The sequence below is a fragment of the Salmo salar genome, chromosome ssa10 (genome assembly GCF_905237065.1).
Source record: "Salmo salar chromosome ssa10, Ssal_v3.1, whole genome shotgun sequence".
NCBI classification, from domain to species: domain Eukaryota; kingdom Metazoa; phylum Chordata; class Actinopteri; order Salmoniformes; family Salmonidae; genus Salmo; species Salmo salar.
The window spans coordinates 72,803,365-72,821,068 of NC_059451.1; the positions used below are offsets into that span (position 1 = coordinate 72,803,365).

Genomic DNA, 17,704 nt, shown 5'->3' on the forward strand with positions numbered 1-17,704 from the left:
TGCTGCCTGCAACATCCTCCAGCATGACCGGTTTGGCGGTGGGTCAGTCATGGTGTGGGGTGGCATTTCTTTGGGGGTACGCACAGCCCTCCATGTGCTCGCCAGATGTAGCCTGACTGCCATTAGGTACCGAGATGAGATCCTCAGACCCCTTGTGAGACCATATGCTGGTGTGGTTGGCCCAGGGTTCCTCCTAATGCAAGACAATGCTAGACCTCATGTGGCTGGAGGGTGTCAGCAGTTCCTGCAAGAGGTAGGCATTGATGCTGTGGACTGGCCCGCCCGTTCCCCAGACCTGAATCCAATTGAGCACATCTGGGACATCATGTCTCGCTCCATCCACCTACGCCACGTTGCACCACAGACTGTCCAGGAGTTGGCGGATGCTTTAGTCCAGGTCTGGGAGGAGATCCCTCAGGAGACCATCTGCCACCTCATCAGGAGCATGCCCAGGCGTTGTAGGGAGGTCATACAGGCACGTGGAGGCCACACACACTACTGAGCCTCATTTTGACTTGTTTTAAGGACATTACATCAAAGTTGGATCAGCCTGTAGTGTGGTTTTTCACTTTAATTTTGAGTGTGACTCCAAATCCAGACCTCCATGGGTTGATAAATTGGATTTCCATTGATTATTTTTGTGTGATTTTGTTGTCAGCACATTCAACTATGTAAAGGAAAAATAATTTAATAAGATTATTTCTTTCATTCAGATCTAGGATGTGTTGTTTAACTGTTCCCTTTGTTTTTTTGAGCAGTATATTTACATGTAAATGCCTTGGTTCGCCGGGTATCTCTATCGGGAACCAAGCCTTCTTTGAAAGGTGTTTGGTTGGGCCTTTCCGCGGCACGCTTGTAATGCTCTGATTGTCCAAAAGGGGTCCCCACCCATCTCTTAGGCATTTTTTGCTTTCCTCTGCCGTCGCCCGGCATCCGGCGATCCATCGTGTAGTCCTGAACAGAACAACAGAGCTCACTCTGCTTCCACTCGCTCTGGAAGATGATTCTTTGAAGATAGGCTAGCCAGCCATATCGATGGTTCTCAGTGGGGTGATGAGAGTAGTAGAATACATACGGTGGTTTGAATAGTAGAATGATCCCAGCTAATCAGTCATACCAGTGATTGTCCGAGAGGTGACATTATCGTTTCTACCTCGTGTTGAGATTTCTAACCACTTTGGACGTGAGCTGCAGCTCAACGCCTCTCTGGCCTGGTATGTTAATTCTTAACCCACTGTTTTATACAGTTCATTCAAAAACGCTCTCTGACCTCACTCAAGGGGCGGTGACTACTCACTTGTCCAAAGTTATAGAAACAATTTCCTCTTGTAGTTTCTAAGATCATATCCCTCTCTTAACAAAAACACTTTCATAATTGTTCATATTTTGTACACAATGTTGAAGATACAGACTTCATACATGTAGTGTGTATACTTTTCAAGTTACAGTATTTCCTTTATAACATTTTTAATGACATCACAAAATAACAACCGAAATGACATTATTATTCTTTAGATCGCTTCTGACCATTCTCCACGTTCTATGTTAGAAATATTGTTCCAGTATTCGCTTTAGAATGTGTTACAGTTTCGGCGGGAAAACGTCTGTGAAACAAATTTCATTACATTTCTGTGTGAATTTGGAGAGGGAGATAGCTGAAAGTTCTAATCCTTGATTAAAAAAACATGCATTGTGTTTGCAATAAGGCACTAAAGTCAAACTACAAAAAAATGTGTCAAAGAAATTCACTTTATATCCTGGATAGAAAGTGTTATGTTTGGGGCAAATCCAACCCAACACATCACTTAGTACTACTCTTCATATTTTCAAGCATGGTGTTGGCTGCATTATGTTATGGGTATGCTTGTCATCAGCAACTGTTTTTTATTTATTTTATTAACGGAATATGGCTAAGCACAGACAAAATCCTAGAGGAAAACCTGGTTCAGTCTGCTTTCCACCAGACACATGGGAGACAAATTCACCTTTCAGCAGGACAATAACCAAAAACACAAGGCCAAATATACACAACATTGAATGTTCCTGACTGGTTTTGACTTAAATTGGCCTGACTTAAATTGGCTTGACAATCTATGGCAAGACTTGAAAATGTCCGTCTAGCTATGATCAACAACCAACTTGACAGAGTTTGAGGAATTTAAAAAAGAATAATGCGCAAATATTGTACAATCCAGCTCTTAGCGACTTACCCAGAAAGACTCTGTAATCGCTGCCTAAGGTGATACTAAAATATATTGACTCAGGGGTGTAAATACTTATTTCATTTTCAATACATTTGCTAAAAATGTCTAAAAACATGTTTTCACTTTGCCAATATGGGGTATAGTATGTAGATGGGAGAAAGAAAAAATATATTTAATCCTTTTTGAATTCAGGCTGTGACACAACAGCATGTGGAATAAGTCAAGAGGTATGAATACTTTCTGAAGGCACTGTATATGGGAAAGAGAGAGAATGAGTCTCACACTCACACACACACACACACACACACACACACACACACACACACACACACACACACACACACACACACACACACACACACACACACACACACATACCTTTCAAATACAAAGCAAAGAGCCTCCACTCACCGGCTGGTTAGATCTCAGTCAGTGAGAGCTGAGAGCCTGGAGCCATGCCATTGGAGGTAATGATAGCCCTGTCACACACACACACATTCACACACAGAGACATTAGACACCACAAACACACTGAGATTAGACACCATACACCTGCTTCTAATCCACTGCCAGGGAACACAGAGAACTGCCAGCTTTTGACTCGAGAAGCATGGCTCAGCATCTATATCAGGGGTGCTGGGAAAGCATGGGAACCAAGTACCTTAAGGAAAATCACTTTGACACGTAAAACAGTTTTTTTTCACAGTGAATTCTATAGGACTATTCTATTTTGCATTGGGGAGTTCCCAAAAGTGTCATTTTCCAATTCCACATCTTTTTTTGTACTAGCTACTGAATTCTATCAGAGATGGTATTACTAGTGAACAACGTTGGCTTTGATGTAGGTAAACACTGATTTTCCTGCCAGAATGATGAGAAAAAGACAACCATTGGCTGTGTGCGTTTCTCTAATGTTTACCCACACCTGATTTGGTATATCAGTGGCATTTTGAATGGGGGACTCAAATCCTGGTAGCACGCTATCTATTGTACACCATTCCTAGCATAGTTGACAGTAGCATGGGTGCAGAGAAACATTTGGTACGCTGGCCCAGGTTGTGTTGGTTGTGCCGAGTCTTAATTAAAAGCTGTTTAATAATGGAGGACGATGCAGCTCACTCGTCCCCACGGAGCGCCAGTGTTTTTCTATTAGTGGCCTCGGTGCTGCCTGGGTACTGGCAAGGGACCTAGCACTGCCTGTTTACAGCACGGAAGAAATGGAGGCACAAGTGCGCACAGAACACACGCAGGCACAGACCCATTGCGTCAGCGGCAGTGGTCCCTTAGCAGTTGAGGATTACATCAGTCAGGCTGACACACACACACATACACACACACACACACACACACACACACACACACACACACACACACACACACACACACACACACACACACACACACATGCTACTTACAAACCATTTTCTTTCTTTCTTTTGCTACTTACAAACCATTTTCTTTCTTTCGCTCTCCCTCCCTCTTTCACTCTCACACACACAAACCACTCATATGTCCCACACACCCGCACATACATGCCACTGACTCTCTCACACGTCATATATTGGCATTTAAATGTCTCTATCTACCCTCAAGACTGATTCAGTGCCCGTCTCAAAGTAAGCCACTCTAGATAATGCTTTTAACATGTTCCCAAATTGATTGAAACAAATACATTAGAATGACTTTAATAATGACTCATCGATTTCCCTCCCCTTCCTATTTATAGCCCAGGGGAGAACGACTGCCCCCTCTCATTGAAGCCACAGAAGTTCAAGGCCGACCGCGGTATTGCAGGCATTGTTAGCAGAAAACAGGATCCCCCATTATAGTGAATGGAATATCAAATCCCCAAAATATATATACAGTATATACAACTATGAAATAACACATATGGAATCATGTAGTAACCAAAAAAGTGTTAAACAAATCAAAATATATTTTATATTTGAGATTCTTCAGAGTAGCAGGCTACGAGGTAATTGAGGTAGAGATGTATATACTGTCTAGGAAGAGATAAAGTGACTAAGCAACGGGATAGATAATCAAAATGGCAATCTTCGTACCAATAATTGCTTCTATTACACCAGTTGTATGTCCTTGAACCAATTATAAAAAATTGCATACAGAAGAAGTTATAAGCATAATTTAGTTGCTATTCAGCCTGCAGTACCCCGGCCGGCCTTCAGCTGGAGTTACTTAATAACCTTTCTGGGACATGTGGGACGCTAGCGTACACGGTACACGCGGTACACACTATTCAACAGCCAGTGAAATAGCAGGGCGGCAAATTCAAAACAACAGAAATCTCATAATTCAAATTTCTCAAACATACAACTATTATATCCCATTTTAAAGATACATTTCTCATTAATCCAACCACATTGTCCGATTTCAAAAAGGCTTTTCGGCGAAAGCATAACATTAGATTATGTTAGGACAGCGCCTAAACAAGAAAAACCACACAGCCATTTTCCAAGCAAGGAGAGGCGTCACAAAAACCAGAAATACAGCTAAAATTAATCACTAACCTTTGATGATCTTCATCAGATGACACTCCCAGGAATCAATGTTACACAATACATGTATGTTTTGTTCAATAAACTTCATATTTATATCCATAAACCACATTTTACATTGGCGCATGATGTTCAGAAAATGTAATGCCTCCAAAACTTCCGGTGAATGAGCACATCAATTTACAAAAATACTCATCATAAACGTTGATAAAATTTACAACAGTTATTGAAAGAATTATAGATACACTTCTCCTGAATGCAACCGCTGTGTCAGATTTCAAAATAGCTTTACGGCGAAAACACATTGTTCAATATTCTGAGTACAGAGCTCAGCCATCAAAGCAAGCTATACAGTTACCCGCCAAGTTCTGGAGTCAACTAAACTCAGAAATAGTATTATAAATCTTCACTTACCTTTGCTTATCTTCGTCGGAATGCACTCCCAGGACTCCCACTTCCACAAGAAATGTTCGTTTTGTTTGATAAACTCCATATTTATGTCCAAATACCTCCGTTTTGTTCGCGCGTTCAGATCACTAATCCAAAGGCATAATGCATGAGCGCAAAACCCAAGACGAAAAGTCAAATAGTTCCATTACCGTTCGTAGAAACATGTCAAACGATGTTTACAATCAATCATTAGGGTCTTTTTAACATAAATCTTCGATAATTTTCCAACCGGACAATAGCATATTCATTACAGAGGAAAAAGAAGGAACGGCGGCGCGCCTGTGTGCCCGCGCAGTAAACAATTCGTTGGTCTCAGGCTTGAGACAGCTCTTATTCTCTTCCCAGTAACAGTAGAAGCATGAAACAAGGTTCTGAAGACTGTTGACATCTAGTGGAAGCCTTAGGAAGTGCAAAATGACCCCACAGACACTGTAGTTTGGAAAGGCAATCAGTTGAAAAACTACAAACCACTTCCTGGTTGGATTTTTTCTCAGGTTTTTGCCAGCCATATGAGTTCTGTTATACTCACAGACATCATTCAAACAGTTTTAGAAACTTCAGAGTGTTTTCTATCCAAATCTACTATGTAGATATCTTAGCTTCTGGGACTGAGTAGCAGGCAGTTTAATTTGGGCACGTTATTCATCTGAATTTCCGAATACTGCCCCCTGTCACCAAGAAGTTAATGGGAGGGGACAGCACTGAGCTAGCCTGCAACGTCACTTCCTGGAGTAGCTCAAACTGCGCATGTTATGTCTCCATGAGACGCCATCTTAACCGACTTCATTTTGCTTCAAATGCGCTGTTGAGTCTTCACATAGGAATGAATGGTGTTACGTGATCGATGGCTTTGTCCATTCATATATACCCATTGCTATACCCCCCCTCTCCCTCTCCTTTTGACTCTCATCCCCCTCCCTATACCTCCCTTTCTCTCCTTTTTTCCTTCCTTTCTATTTCTTTCGCTTTCTCTGTAGCTGTGTGTGGCTGGGTGTCTGTTGGTGTAGTGTCTTTGTACTAAAGTGTCTTTGTACTACCAGGGAGCCAGAGGGCACACTGCTGCAACAGCCACTCTCTCCCTTTCCCTCTAATGAGAGTGTGCCATAGAGATGCCCACGTGAGGCTGGGTTACACACGCGCCTGCCTGAGCGCGCGTGCACACACACACGCCCTCCACACATACATCAAATAAAATGTTATTAGTCACATACTTCGTAAAACAACAAGTGTAGACTAACAGTGAAACACTTACTTATATACAGTGCCTTGGGAAAGTATTCAGACCCCTTGACTATTTCCACATTTTGTTACTTTACAGCCTTATTCTAAAATGGATTAAATAAAAACATTTCCTCAGCACACTACCGCGTAATGACAAAGCAAAAACAGGTTTTTAGACATTTTTGCACATTTATTACAAGTAAAAATAGAAATTCCTTATTTACATAAGTATTCTTACCCTTTCCTATGAGACTCGAAATTGAGCTCAGGTGTATCCTGTTTCCATTGATAATCCTTGAGATGTTTCTACAACTTGATTGGAGTCCACCTGTGGTAAATTCAATTAATTGGACATGATTTGGAAAAGCACACACCTGTCTATATAAGGTCCCACAGTTGACAGTGCATGTCAGAGCAAAAACCAAGCCACGAGGTCGAAGGAGTACTTATGTAAATGTAATATTTCAGGTTTTATTTGTATAAATGAGTAAACCTTTCTAAAAACCTTTTTTTGCTTTGTCATTATGAGGTATTGTGTGTATATTGATGAGGAAATCAATTTTAGAATAAGGCTGTAACATAACAAAATGTGGAAAAAGTCAAGGGGTCTGAATACTTTCCGAATGCACTGTATATAGAAATAGTGACATGAGGAATGAAGAAATGCACTCACACACACTTGCACGTGCCCATACACACAGACAAACACACACTCTCCATACACACATACACACACACACACACACATATACACATAGAGCCATCTCTGTCTCAGTGGGACTTCTGTACTGGGCCACAGGGCTAGAGTACAGCCAGTCTCTGTTTGTCTTGGGCCGGCCTGATGCCACTGCCTGCAGAAATATCTTCTCTTCTCTTCCTCTGCTGTCTGTCTGCTACTCCCTCATTATAGAAGCCAGCGGGTTGCAGAACGGGTGGACAAACAAACAGTTTGGGATTAACTGGCTCCCTCTCATCTCTTTCACTAGACCAGTGGTTTTCAAACCTCTCCTCGGGAACCCTTAGACATTTCACCATTTTGTCGTAGCCCTTAACTAGCTCACCCGATTCACCTATTCAAGCGCTTGACGATTAGTTGACAAGTTGAATCAGGTGTGCCCGCTGTCGAATTGTTCAAACACATGGAACTGCCGAGGGTGCCTGAGGAGAGGTTTGAAAACCCTTGGACTAGACAAGAGGACCACAGTACTGCAGCTTGTATCCTAGCTAGGTTGTGCAGAGCCGTGGTTTAGTGGGTAACTCTACCGGCCCAATCTGCATATGCCTCCCCACTGGAGACTGGGGTTCCATCCCTGTTTCCTCTTATGTCTCCCTTCTCACTATATCCCCTACTACCGGTATATACAGTATACCTGTCTATTAAACCAGGAAAAAAATACTAGGCTGAGTGAAATTCAGTCTTCCATTACCATAATTGAATGGCTCGTTTTCGCTCTGTTATTCTTAGAACGAAAGTTCGACAACCTGGAAATCGAGGTCCGCCGTGTGCTACCAACAAGAAAAAAAATCATATGAAATGTGCAAATGCTTGCTATTCCTGTCCGCCGGTTCAATTTAAGGCCCCTCTGTTATGTGTCGTTAATTTGTGGTGGAATTCCAACTGAAAGTATACACAGATAACGGTACACAGCAGTTTACTGGAAGTGAGTTGTTAATTGCAGGAATTACAGGAGGGACAGTTAGTCTGTGAAGGGCAGTGTGAGTGAATGACCTCTCAGTACTCAGGGCTATAGAGCCTCAGTGAATAGGCAGTAGAACAGCTCTAGGGCGTGTGTGTGTGTGTGTGTGTGTGTGTGTGTGTGTGTGTGTGTGTGTGTGTGTGTGTGTGTGTGTGTGTGTGTGTACCAGAAATTGTCTCCTGTGAGAACAACATGTAGGCCACCCAAAAGTTCCTGAGGACAACAAATGCCGCATTCACCACTACGGACAAACTGACGCCGCTTACTCACCCACACTCAGGCTGTGGCCTACACACACACACGCACGCAGGCACGCACGCACACACACACACACACACACACACACACGACAGATAGGCACACACAGACTGACACGCAAACACACATATACACACAAAAACACACACTTTTACCCCTTCACACCTCTCACAAACACAGAAAAGCAAACACAGAAAAGCACCCTTGCAACAACAGAAAAGAGGAGAGTAAATAATTCCCTGTCATACTGAACACAGTTCTATGTTGTGGGAACTAACCTCATTATGCAATGCAGTTTACATCTTGTATAACCCACATAAGAACTGGAGACTGGAGTCTATCTCTCAGACCACCTGACATCAATTCCTTACCTGAGGGTCTGTGTCCAATAACTTTGTTAGTCTGTGCACTCCTCCTGTTGACAGTGTCTGAGAACTCTGATCGCACACACACACAGTGTCTGGGAACTCTAAAGCTGACTATCTATTTATCCTCTGGTGTTTAGTATTGTTCTACTTTGATTTTCTCCTGGTCTCTGTTTGCACTAGATTAGAATATTAACAATGGTTTCTGTGTATGAATAAGAGTGTGCTTAGGTGGAGGTGTGTGTTTGTGTGTGTGTGTGTGTGTGTGTGTGTGTGTGTGTGTGTGTGTGTGTGTGTGTGTGTGTGTGTGTGTGTGTGTGTGTGTGTGTTAGAGAGAGAGAGAGAACTTCTCTGTTGTGTATATATACTGTATGTACGGTGCATTCGGAAAGTATTCAGACCTCTTGACTTTTCCCACATTTTGTTACGTTACAGCCATATTTTAAAATGTATTAAATATTTTTTTTCCTCATCAATCTACACACAATACCCCATAATGACAAAGTGAAAACATTTTAATGTTTTATTTTAGCACATTTATTAAAAATAAAAAACAGAAATGCCTTATTTCCATAAGTATTCTGACCCTTTGCTATGAGACTCGAAATTGAGCTCAGGTGGATCCTGTTTCCATTAATCATCCTTGAGATGTTTCTACAACTTGATTGGAGTCCACCTGTGGTAAATTCAATTGATTGGACATGATTTGGAAAGGCACACACCTGTCTATATAAGGTCCCACAGTTGACAGTGCATGTCAGAGCAGAAACCAAGACATGAGGTTGAAGATATTGTCCGTAGAGCGCCGAGACAGGATTGTGTCGAGGCACAGATCTGGAGAAGGGTACCAAAAAATGTCTGCAGCATTGAAGGTCCCCAAGAACACAGTGGCCTCCATCATTCTTAAATAGAAGAAGTTTGGAACCCCCAAGTCTCTTCCTAGAGCTGGCCACCCGCCCAAACTGAGCAATCGGAGGAGAAGGGCCTTGGTCTGGGAGGTCTCTCTGACAGAGCTCCAGAGTGCCTCTGTGGAGATGGGAGAATCTTCCAGAAGGACAACCATCTCTACAGCACTCCACCAACCACTCTGGTAGAGTAGCCAGACGGAAGCAACTCCTCAGTAAAAAGCCCATGACAGCCTGCTTGGAGTTTGCCAAAAGCCCCCTAAAGGAGTCAGACCATGATGAAACCAAGATTGAACTCGTTGAGCTGACTGCCAAGTATCAGGTCTGGAGGAAACCTGTCACCATACCTACGTTGAAGCATGGTGGTGGCAGCATCATGCTGTGGGGATGTTTTTCAGCGGCAGGGACTGATAGACTAGCCATGATTAAGGGAAAGATTAACGGAGCAAAGTACAGAGATATTCTTGATGAAACCTGCTCCAGAGCGCTCAAGAAGGTTCACCTTCCATCAGGACAATGACCCTAAGCACACAGCCAAGACAATGCAGGAGTGTCTTCGGGACAAGTCTCTGAATGTCCTTGAGTGGCCCAGCCACAGCCCGGACTTTAACCCCATCGAACATCTCTGGAGAGACCTGAAAATAGCTGTGCAGCAATGCTCCCCATCTAACCTGACAGAGAGGGTCTGCAGAGCAGAATGGGAGAAACTCCCCAAATACAGGTGTGCCAAGCTTGTACCGTCATACCCAAGAAGACTCAAGGCTGCCAAAGGTGCTTCAACAAAGTACTGCGTAAAGGGTCTGATTACTTATGTAAATGTGATATTGCGGTCCTTTACTTTGACTACATTTGCTAACATTTCTAAAAACCAGTTTTTGCTTTGTCATTATGGGGTATTGTGTGTTGATTGATGAGGGAAAAAAACAATTTATTCCATTTTAGAATAAGTGTCACGTCCTGACCAGTATAGGGGTTATTTTGTTATTGTAGTTTGGTCAGGACGTGGCAGGGGGTATTTGTTTTATATGGTTCGGGTTGTATGTGTATGTAGAGGGGTGTTTGGTTTATGTATTCCGGGGTTTTTTGTATTGTTCTATGTTAGTATAGTTCTATGTTCTGTCTAGTCTATTGTAGTTCTATGTTTAGTTTATTGGGGTTGGACCTTCAATTGGAAGCAGCTGGTAATCGTTGCTTCTGATTGAAGGTCCTATAATTAGGAGTTTGTTTTCATGGGAGTTTTGTGGGAGGTTGTTCTTGTTTTGCTGTATGTTGCCTTCAAGACAGTTTTTTCATCGTTTTTGTTGTTTTTGTTTGTTAATAAGTGTTCACGTTAAAAGTTCATTTTGAGCACTCAACCCGCTGCGCCTTGGTCCATTCCTCACAACGAATGTTACAATAAGACTGTAGCGTAACAAAATGTGGATAAAGTCAAGGGTTGTGAATACTTTCCGAATGCACCGTGTATATACAGTAGTGTGTCTCATAAATGGAGTACATTACAGAGGACTGTGGTGAAAGGAAGCCGTTTAATACTTGTTTCAGTTTAGATCAGCCTTCTCTTTTCCCTGAAGGCAGGGAGTGGGGGGAGGTCTGGTCTGGCAATGTTGGCACGGCCCAAAGTGGTGTCATCATACCTACCTAGCCTCGTGATCCACGGTTGGCATTTCTTTAAAGGAAGGCATCTCCGCAAGCAACAAGCAAACTGTGGTTGGCCTCAGAAATCCAGGGAATATAGAGGCTTTCTGTTACACTTTATAATAATAGCGTTCACAAATAATCCATTTAAAAGCTCATGAACGTTTAAATGCTTATGAATTGTAATGATTATAAAAAGTATAAATGCCTTTACGTGTATATTAATGTTTATAAATAATAAAATACTTAAAGGGAGGCTGAACTTCCTGATATAGCCTCTGTTTCAATTCTCCTCATTAGGAAATGCGCCTGAGAACAAGATTTGGGTCTTGGAGGTGTGCTTTGATGTGGGGATCTTTTGTGTGTGTGTGTTCGAACGTGGGAAGCGTTTGAACTTTCACTCTGCCAAAACAGTACACAGTTAGTCACTCACCCTTCTAGATAAACTGAAACAGTCTAACCAGGTCTTGTGTCTGGAAGTAGCCTATACTAGCTAGCAAGCTAGCCAACTAATTTTGCCAATTAGCTTCAGTGTGCGACTGTGGCAAAGTTGGTTTTTACTTTGGATAGCCTATCTGTGGGGCTAGTTAGGGACAGTCAATAAATTACACAATGTAAATGGGACAATATGGGTAATTAGCTCACATTATCTCAAATTCTTTATTTCATATGACAGTACACCTACTTTAATATAAATATGGTATCAAAGCAAGTACTGTTGTTATGACACACAGTACAATACTGTAAAATTGACTGTATTATACTGTAAAAATGTAAATGCTACCGTAATCTGAATGAGTGACTGGATGAATGAATTAAATTCATTGAGGGGAGGGGTTTAAATTCATTGAGGGGAGGGGTTTGAATTTCACAGTATTTAACTGTAATTACGAGGGATTGGTGCAAGCAGGTTAGCAGATAGGTAAACTGCTTATACATTAAAGCATATTAATTCATATTTGGTGTTTTATATTGCTTGCACTTTAGAGGCCATAACATAGACTTCCAAACTGGCAGCTACTACAGGGCAAAACAGACCAAAAGGACATGGCAAAATGCCCAATCATTTAAGGTTTAAGACTTGCTGCCACTCCAATCTGTATACATTTTAAATTGATGGTGCACTATAACCACATAGGGGTTAAATTGGTACAGCATTCTCACTCACGGGGGCAAAAAATATAGTGTCTTACAAGGTAGGGCTGGGAATTGCCAGGGACCTCACGATACGATATTATCACAATACTTAGGTGCCGATACAATATGTATTGCTATTCTCATGATTCTATATGTATTGTGATTCGATACTGGGATTTTATTGCAATTCAATGTTCCAAACATATTGCCCACTATGTGTCTGCTGCAGAGGGACAAGAGAGACACATGAGAAAACTATTTTTGATCAGGGTCTGATATACCACGATATACAACATATTGACTCACTGTTTAAAAAAATACCTGCGTTTTGGAACAGGTATAGCCAACTAGCGCAAAAATGATATTGTGACGTTGTAAAGAAGAATGTTGCGATATATCCTCAAAAATAATATCCCGTTATGTAACTGTGTCGATTTTGTCCCCCATCACTATTACAAGGCACACTTCTAAATATGTTAATGAGACAGAAACAACAATCAGCCAGGTCACCAGTGATACAAGTCAGTACTCGACAACCATCCATGCCTGAGGACGTCTGGAGATGGCGTATTTTTCTGTTGAGAATACCCCAAATTACAGTATAAATTACAGTTTTCTGTTGCATTTCAGTTTTCTGTTGCATAACATCAACATGGACAACCCCAAAAACTGTAAAAATATCCACATTGGATTGGAGCGCTATTTTTAGGTCACTTTTAGGAGTCAGTATGTAATTCAAACCCTGGCAGTTATCAAATCGGTTATATAGGGCTTGAACCGAGACCTTGCACGTGACTATGCCTTACAGATATGATTTGATTGGATAATTAATATAAATAAACAAAAAAGCTGTTCCAATTGAGGACAGACACACATTTTAAAACCATTTAGGATCAAATTCAAAATGATTATTTACACAGTATTATTATACAGAATCATGTGACCCTGCCTGCACCTTGCTGGTACCAGAGTCAAATCTTTTCGAATATATTTTTTTATTTTCTGCATTCTTAGATACAGTGTTCTTGGTTTCAGTCAGAGACAGACTCAACCTGTCACCTTGACTATGTTGTCAATCAGCTACTGTTGACCCCCCTGTTAGACAGCCCCTGCTGTCCTCTCTGGTCCTTGGCTCCTGTCCTCATTTCTTTCTCTCCGCTCTCCTCTGAAAATAATACTGTATATGCGATTTAGCAAACGCTTTTAGCCAAAGTCACTTACAACAGTGACTCACTTACAACATACGTTGTCTCATTGGTGGTAGAGGGGGCCTCACCTCACCTCCTGGCTGACAGAGACACAGATGGAGAGAATGACCCCCGACTGGGTACATGTGGCCTGACACCAGCTGACTGGCAGGTATCCGATGGCACGTGACAGACAGGATTGTCCCAACATGGGGTTAAACACTGTCACTGCTCTTTAGAAGATGCTATTTTGGGGACCGCTTCAGTTGTTGCGGTGGTGAAGGGGAGTGACAGAATCAGACCACAACACTAGCCATATAGGGAAAGGAAAGCTGGACACGCAGAGATCTAGGTATAGTATAGTGCTGCTGTTTCCTTAATAGAATATATATTATATTATAAACTGGGTGGTTCGAGCCCTGAATGCTGATTGGCTGACAGCCGTGGTATATCAGACCGTATACTATGGGTATGACAAAACTTTTATTTTTACTGCTCTAATTATGTTAGTAACCAGTTTATAATAGCAAAAAGGCACCGCGTTGCGTTGTGCATATGAACAGTCTTTAGCCGTGGTATATTAGCAGTGGTATATTATATTAGCCATATACCACGCCCCTTCGGGCCTTATTGTTTGTTTCTATAGCAGCCTACATCTAGTGAAAACCAATTATTGTGCAGTTTGTTTTGGTATCATGTTGTCACGTCCTGACCAGCAGAGGGCGTAATTGTGTTAGTCTTGGTCAGGATGTGGCAGGTGGTTTGTGTTTGTTAAATGTTGGGTTGATGATTGGGACTTCCAATTGAAGGCAGGTGTGTATAGTTGCCTTTGATTGGAAGTCCTATATAGGTGTGTGTGTTTTTCTTTGGGGTTGTGGGTGGTTGTTTTGCACTGCGTTTATTAGCCTGCAAACTGTTGCTGCTGTCGTGTTTATTGTTTCCTGTGGATGCTTTACTCCTTTTGTTGGTTAATTAAATATGAGTATTCACATACCTGCTGCGCCTTGGTTCATTTCTGAAGACAGCCGTTACAGAACCACCCACCAAACCAGGACCAAGCAGCAGAAGAGGAGGAAGCCACAGGAGAAGAAAATGGAGGAATGGACCTGGCAGGACGAAAGACAATTCTGGGAGGACAAGTTAAGGGAGCTAAGGAAACCCGAGAGGCACCCCCAATAATTTTTTTGGGGGGGGCACATGGGTAGCTTGGCCAGGCCAGGGAAGAGCCGTAAGCCAGCTACCCGTGACTACAGGGAGGTGCGTATGAGGTGGAGGGCGCCATGTTACGCTGAGGTACGCACCATCTCGCCTATACGGACGCACAGCCCAGTTCGCCCAGTACCAGCGCCCCGCAGGTGCCAGGGCAAGGTGAGCATCGAGCCGGAAGGGGTGATGCCAACCCTGCAATCAAGACCGCCAGTGCGCCCTTTCGGTCCGGTGTTTCCCGCTAGACGCACTAGCATGGAGGTGCGTGTCTCCAGGCTGGCACGTCCAATACCAGCCCCACGCATCAGGAGTCTAGTGTGTCAGCCCAGCCTCGCCAGTCGCCAGAGCTGCCCGCCAGTCGTAAGTCGCCAGAGCTGCCCGCCAGTCGTAAGTCGCCAGAGCTGCCCGCCAGTCGTAAGTCGCCAGAGCTGCCCGCCAGTCGTAAGTCGCCAGAGCTGCCCGCCAGTCGTAAGTCGCCAGAGCTGCCCGCCAGTCGTAAGTCGCCAGAGCTGCCCGCCAGTCGTAAGTCGCCAGAGCTGCCCGCCAGTCGTAAGTCGCCAGAGCGGCCAGACTGCTCGGCGCTGCCAGGGCGGCCAGACTGCCCGGCGCTGCCAGGGCGGCCAGACTGCCCGGCGCTGCCAGGGCGGCCAGACTGCCCAGAGCGGCCAGACTGCCCGGAGCTGCCAGAGCGGCCAGATTGCCCGGCCCTGCCAAGCCCGAGTGTCCCTCCTGCCCGGCCCTGCCAAGCCCGAGTGGCCCTCCTGCCCGGCCCTGCCAAGCCCGAGTGGCCCTCCTGCCCTCCGGCCCAGCCCGAGTGGCCCTCCGTCCCAGCCCGAGTGGCCCTCCTGCCCTCCGGCCCAGCCCGAGTGACCCTCCTGCCCTCCGACCCAGCCCGAGTGGCCTGCATGCCCTCCGACCTAGCCCGAGTGATCCGTCTGCCAGGGTCAGCCCGAGTGGCCCGTCTGCCCGGCGCAGCTATCAGCGCCACCAAAGTGGGCGACGCCGAAGGTGGAGCAAGGTCCACGTCCTGCACCTGAGCCACCTCCAGGATAGGTGGCTTGGGGAGGGAGGGTGTAGCACAATGACGGCAACCACCCTCCCTTCCCTCCCTTATTGTTTAGGGGTTATTGTTTGTTGGTTTTGTTGGGGTATTGGGGATTTTCTTGTGTTTTCTTTTTTTAGGTCCATCCCGGGGTCTGTACCTTGAGGGGGGGTACTGTCACGTCCTGACCAGCAGAGGGCGTAATTGTGTTAGTCTTGGTCAGGATGTGGCAGGTGGTTTGTGTTTGTTAAATGTTGGGTTGATGATTGGGACTTCCAATTGAAGGCAGGTGTGTATAGTTGCCTTTGATTGGAAGTCCTATATAGGTGTGTGTGTTTTTCTTTGGGGTTGTGGGTGGTTGTTTTGCACTGCGTTTATTAGCCTGCAAACTGTTGCTGCTGTTGTGTTTATTGTTTCCTGTGGATGCTTTACTCCTTTTGTTGGGTAATTAAATATGAGTATTCACATACCTGCTGCGCCTTGGTTCATTTCTGAAGACAGCCGTTACACATGTAGAAACCATTCAGAATGTTCTCTGTTTGCATATACAGTAGGTGGTTCCCTGTCACATTAGACTGTCACTATGACGTTCTAGTCTAGCCCCTGAACCACAATAGAATACCTGGAGAGAGTGATAATGACACAGTGGCCTATCAATGAAAACCAGTCACAACCTGTCTGAAGGCTTTATTCTCCCTCATTGACCACCGTCCAAAATCTATAGAGCTGAAATTATTATTATGGTTTAGGAGTAGTTCTGTTTTTACAACCAAATCTCTGTTTTTGATTTAAATGGCATGTTATAGAAGGGTCCAGACACCTTTTGTGTGATTTCATGTTTTTGAAAAACTTACCCGAACAGCAAATTACTTGCTCGTCTTCATTGTGTAGTATTGTGGCCCCGAAGACACAAACAGTACAATATGCCAGGCTTGAGCTGTGAATGGGAAGTAGCCTCTCCAAGCTATAATAGGCCCTTAGGGATATTAGAGGGAGTCTACTTTGGGCTCTAGTGGTCAGTATCAATCACTTTAGGTGTGTGTGTGTGCGTGTCCGTCCGTCTGTCTGTGTGTGTCTGTCTGTGTGTGTGTGTGTGTGTGTGTGCGCGCATGCGGGTGTGTGCGTGTGTGTGTCGGGTCAGGACTTGGCCAATAGAGACATCTGCTAAACTGTTTGTCTTTTACTTGACTTTCACAATCTGACTTTACATAAACACACTTTTCATATTACCTAAGCATTTACATTCACACCGATGACCTGTTTGAGGTGTGTGTGTGTGTGTGTGTGTGTGTGTTTGTCTGTGTGTGTCCATTTGCATGTCCCTGTCTTTTATTAATGGTTGTAATGATTGTTTAGGTGGTGTGTGTGTGTGTGTGTGTGTGTGTGTGTGCGTGCCACTCAAATATAAGGCTCATTTTGTCCATCATCGGCAGTTCAACAGTACATGCTATCATAGTCGTCCTCTGCTTAAAGACTATATGGAGGATACATTTAAGAACAAATGCATCATCATCATCATCATCATCACAGCTTTTGCTCTGTACTGAAAGTCCTGTATCTTGTAGACTTGGGGGAGATTGTAACCATCCGGACTGAGCTGAACATGGCACAACAGTCAGATTATTCTTTTTTTTCCTACATATTTCTTTTTCTGACAGTGACAAACCATAGAAACTGTGTCACCACTCCTAAAACTTCTCGGTGTTTCTCTCCTCTACAGGCTGCAACTGATTGATGACCTGACCTATGAAGATGTCAAGAAATGCTACAGGGGCTCGGTGAGTCATTATTCCCGTGTCTGGATTCCCACTGTTTGTCATCGTTTACACGGTATTGTCAGCATAAAGAAGTAATGGAGCGCTTCATTCATGTGTAAGAAAA

General features: G+C 43.8%; 1 protein-coding gene across 2 annotated transcripts in view; it reads left to right on the forward strand.

Moving 5' to 3' along the window:
• The window catches only part of gramd2ab (GRAM domain containing 2Ab), a 74,497-nt gene that overhangs the window by 26,893 nt on the left and 29,900 nt on the right, over positions 1–17,704 (forward strand). For both annotated transcript variants that reach the window (XM_014123957.2, XM_014123958.2), the window contains one exon: positions 17,544–17,601. In XM_014123957.2, coding sequence (XP_013979432.1) covers positions 17,544–17,601 — 58 coding nt within the window. The remainder of the gene's footprint in view (positions 1–17,543; positions 17,602–17,704) is intronic.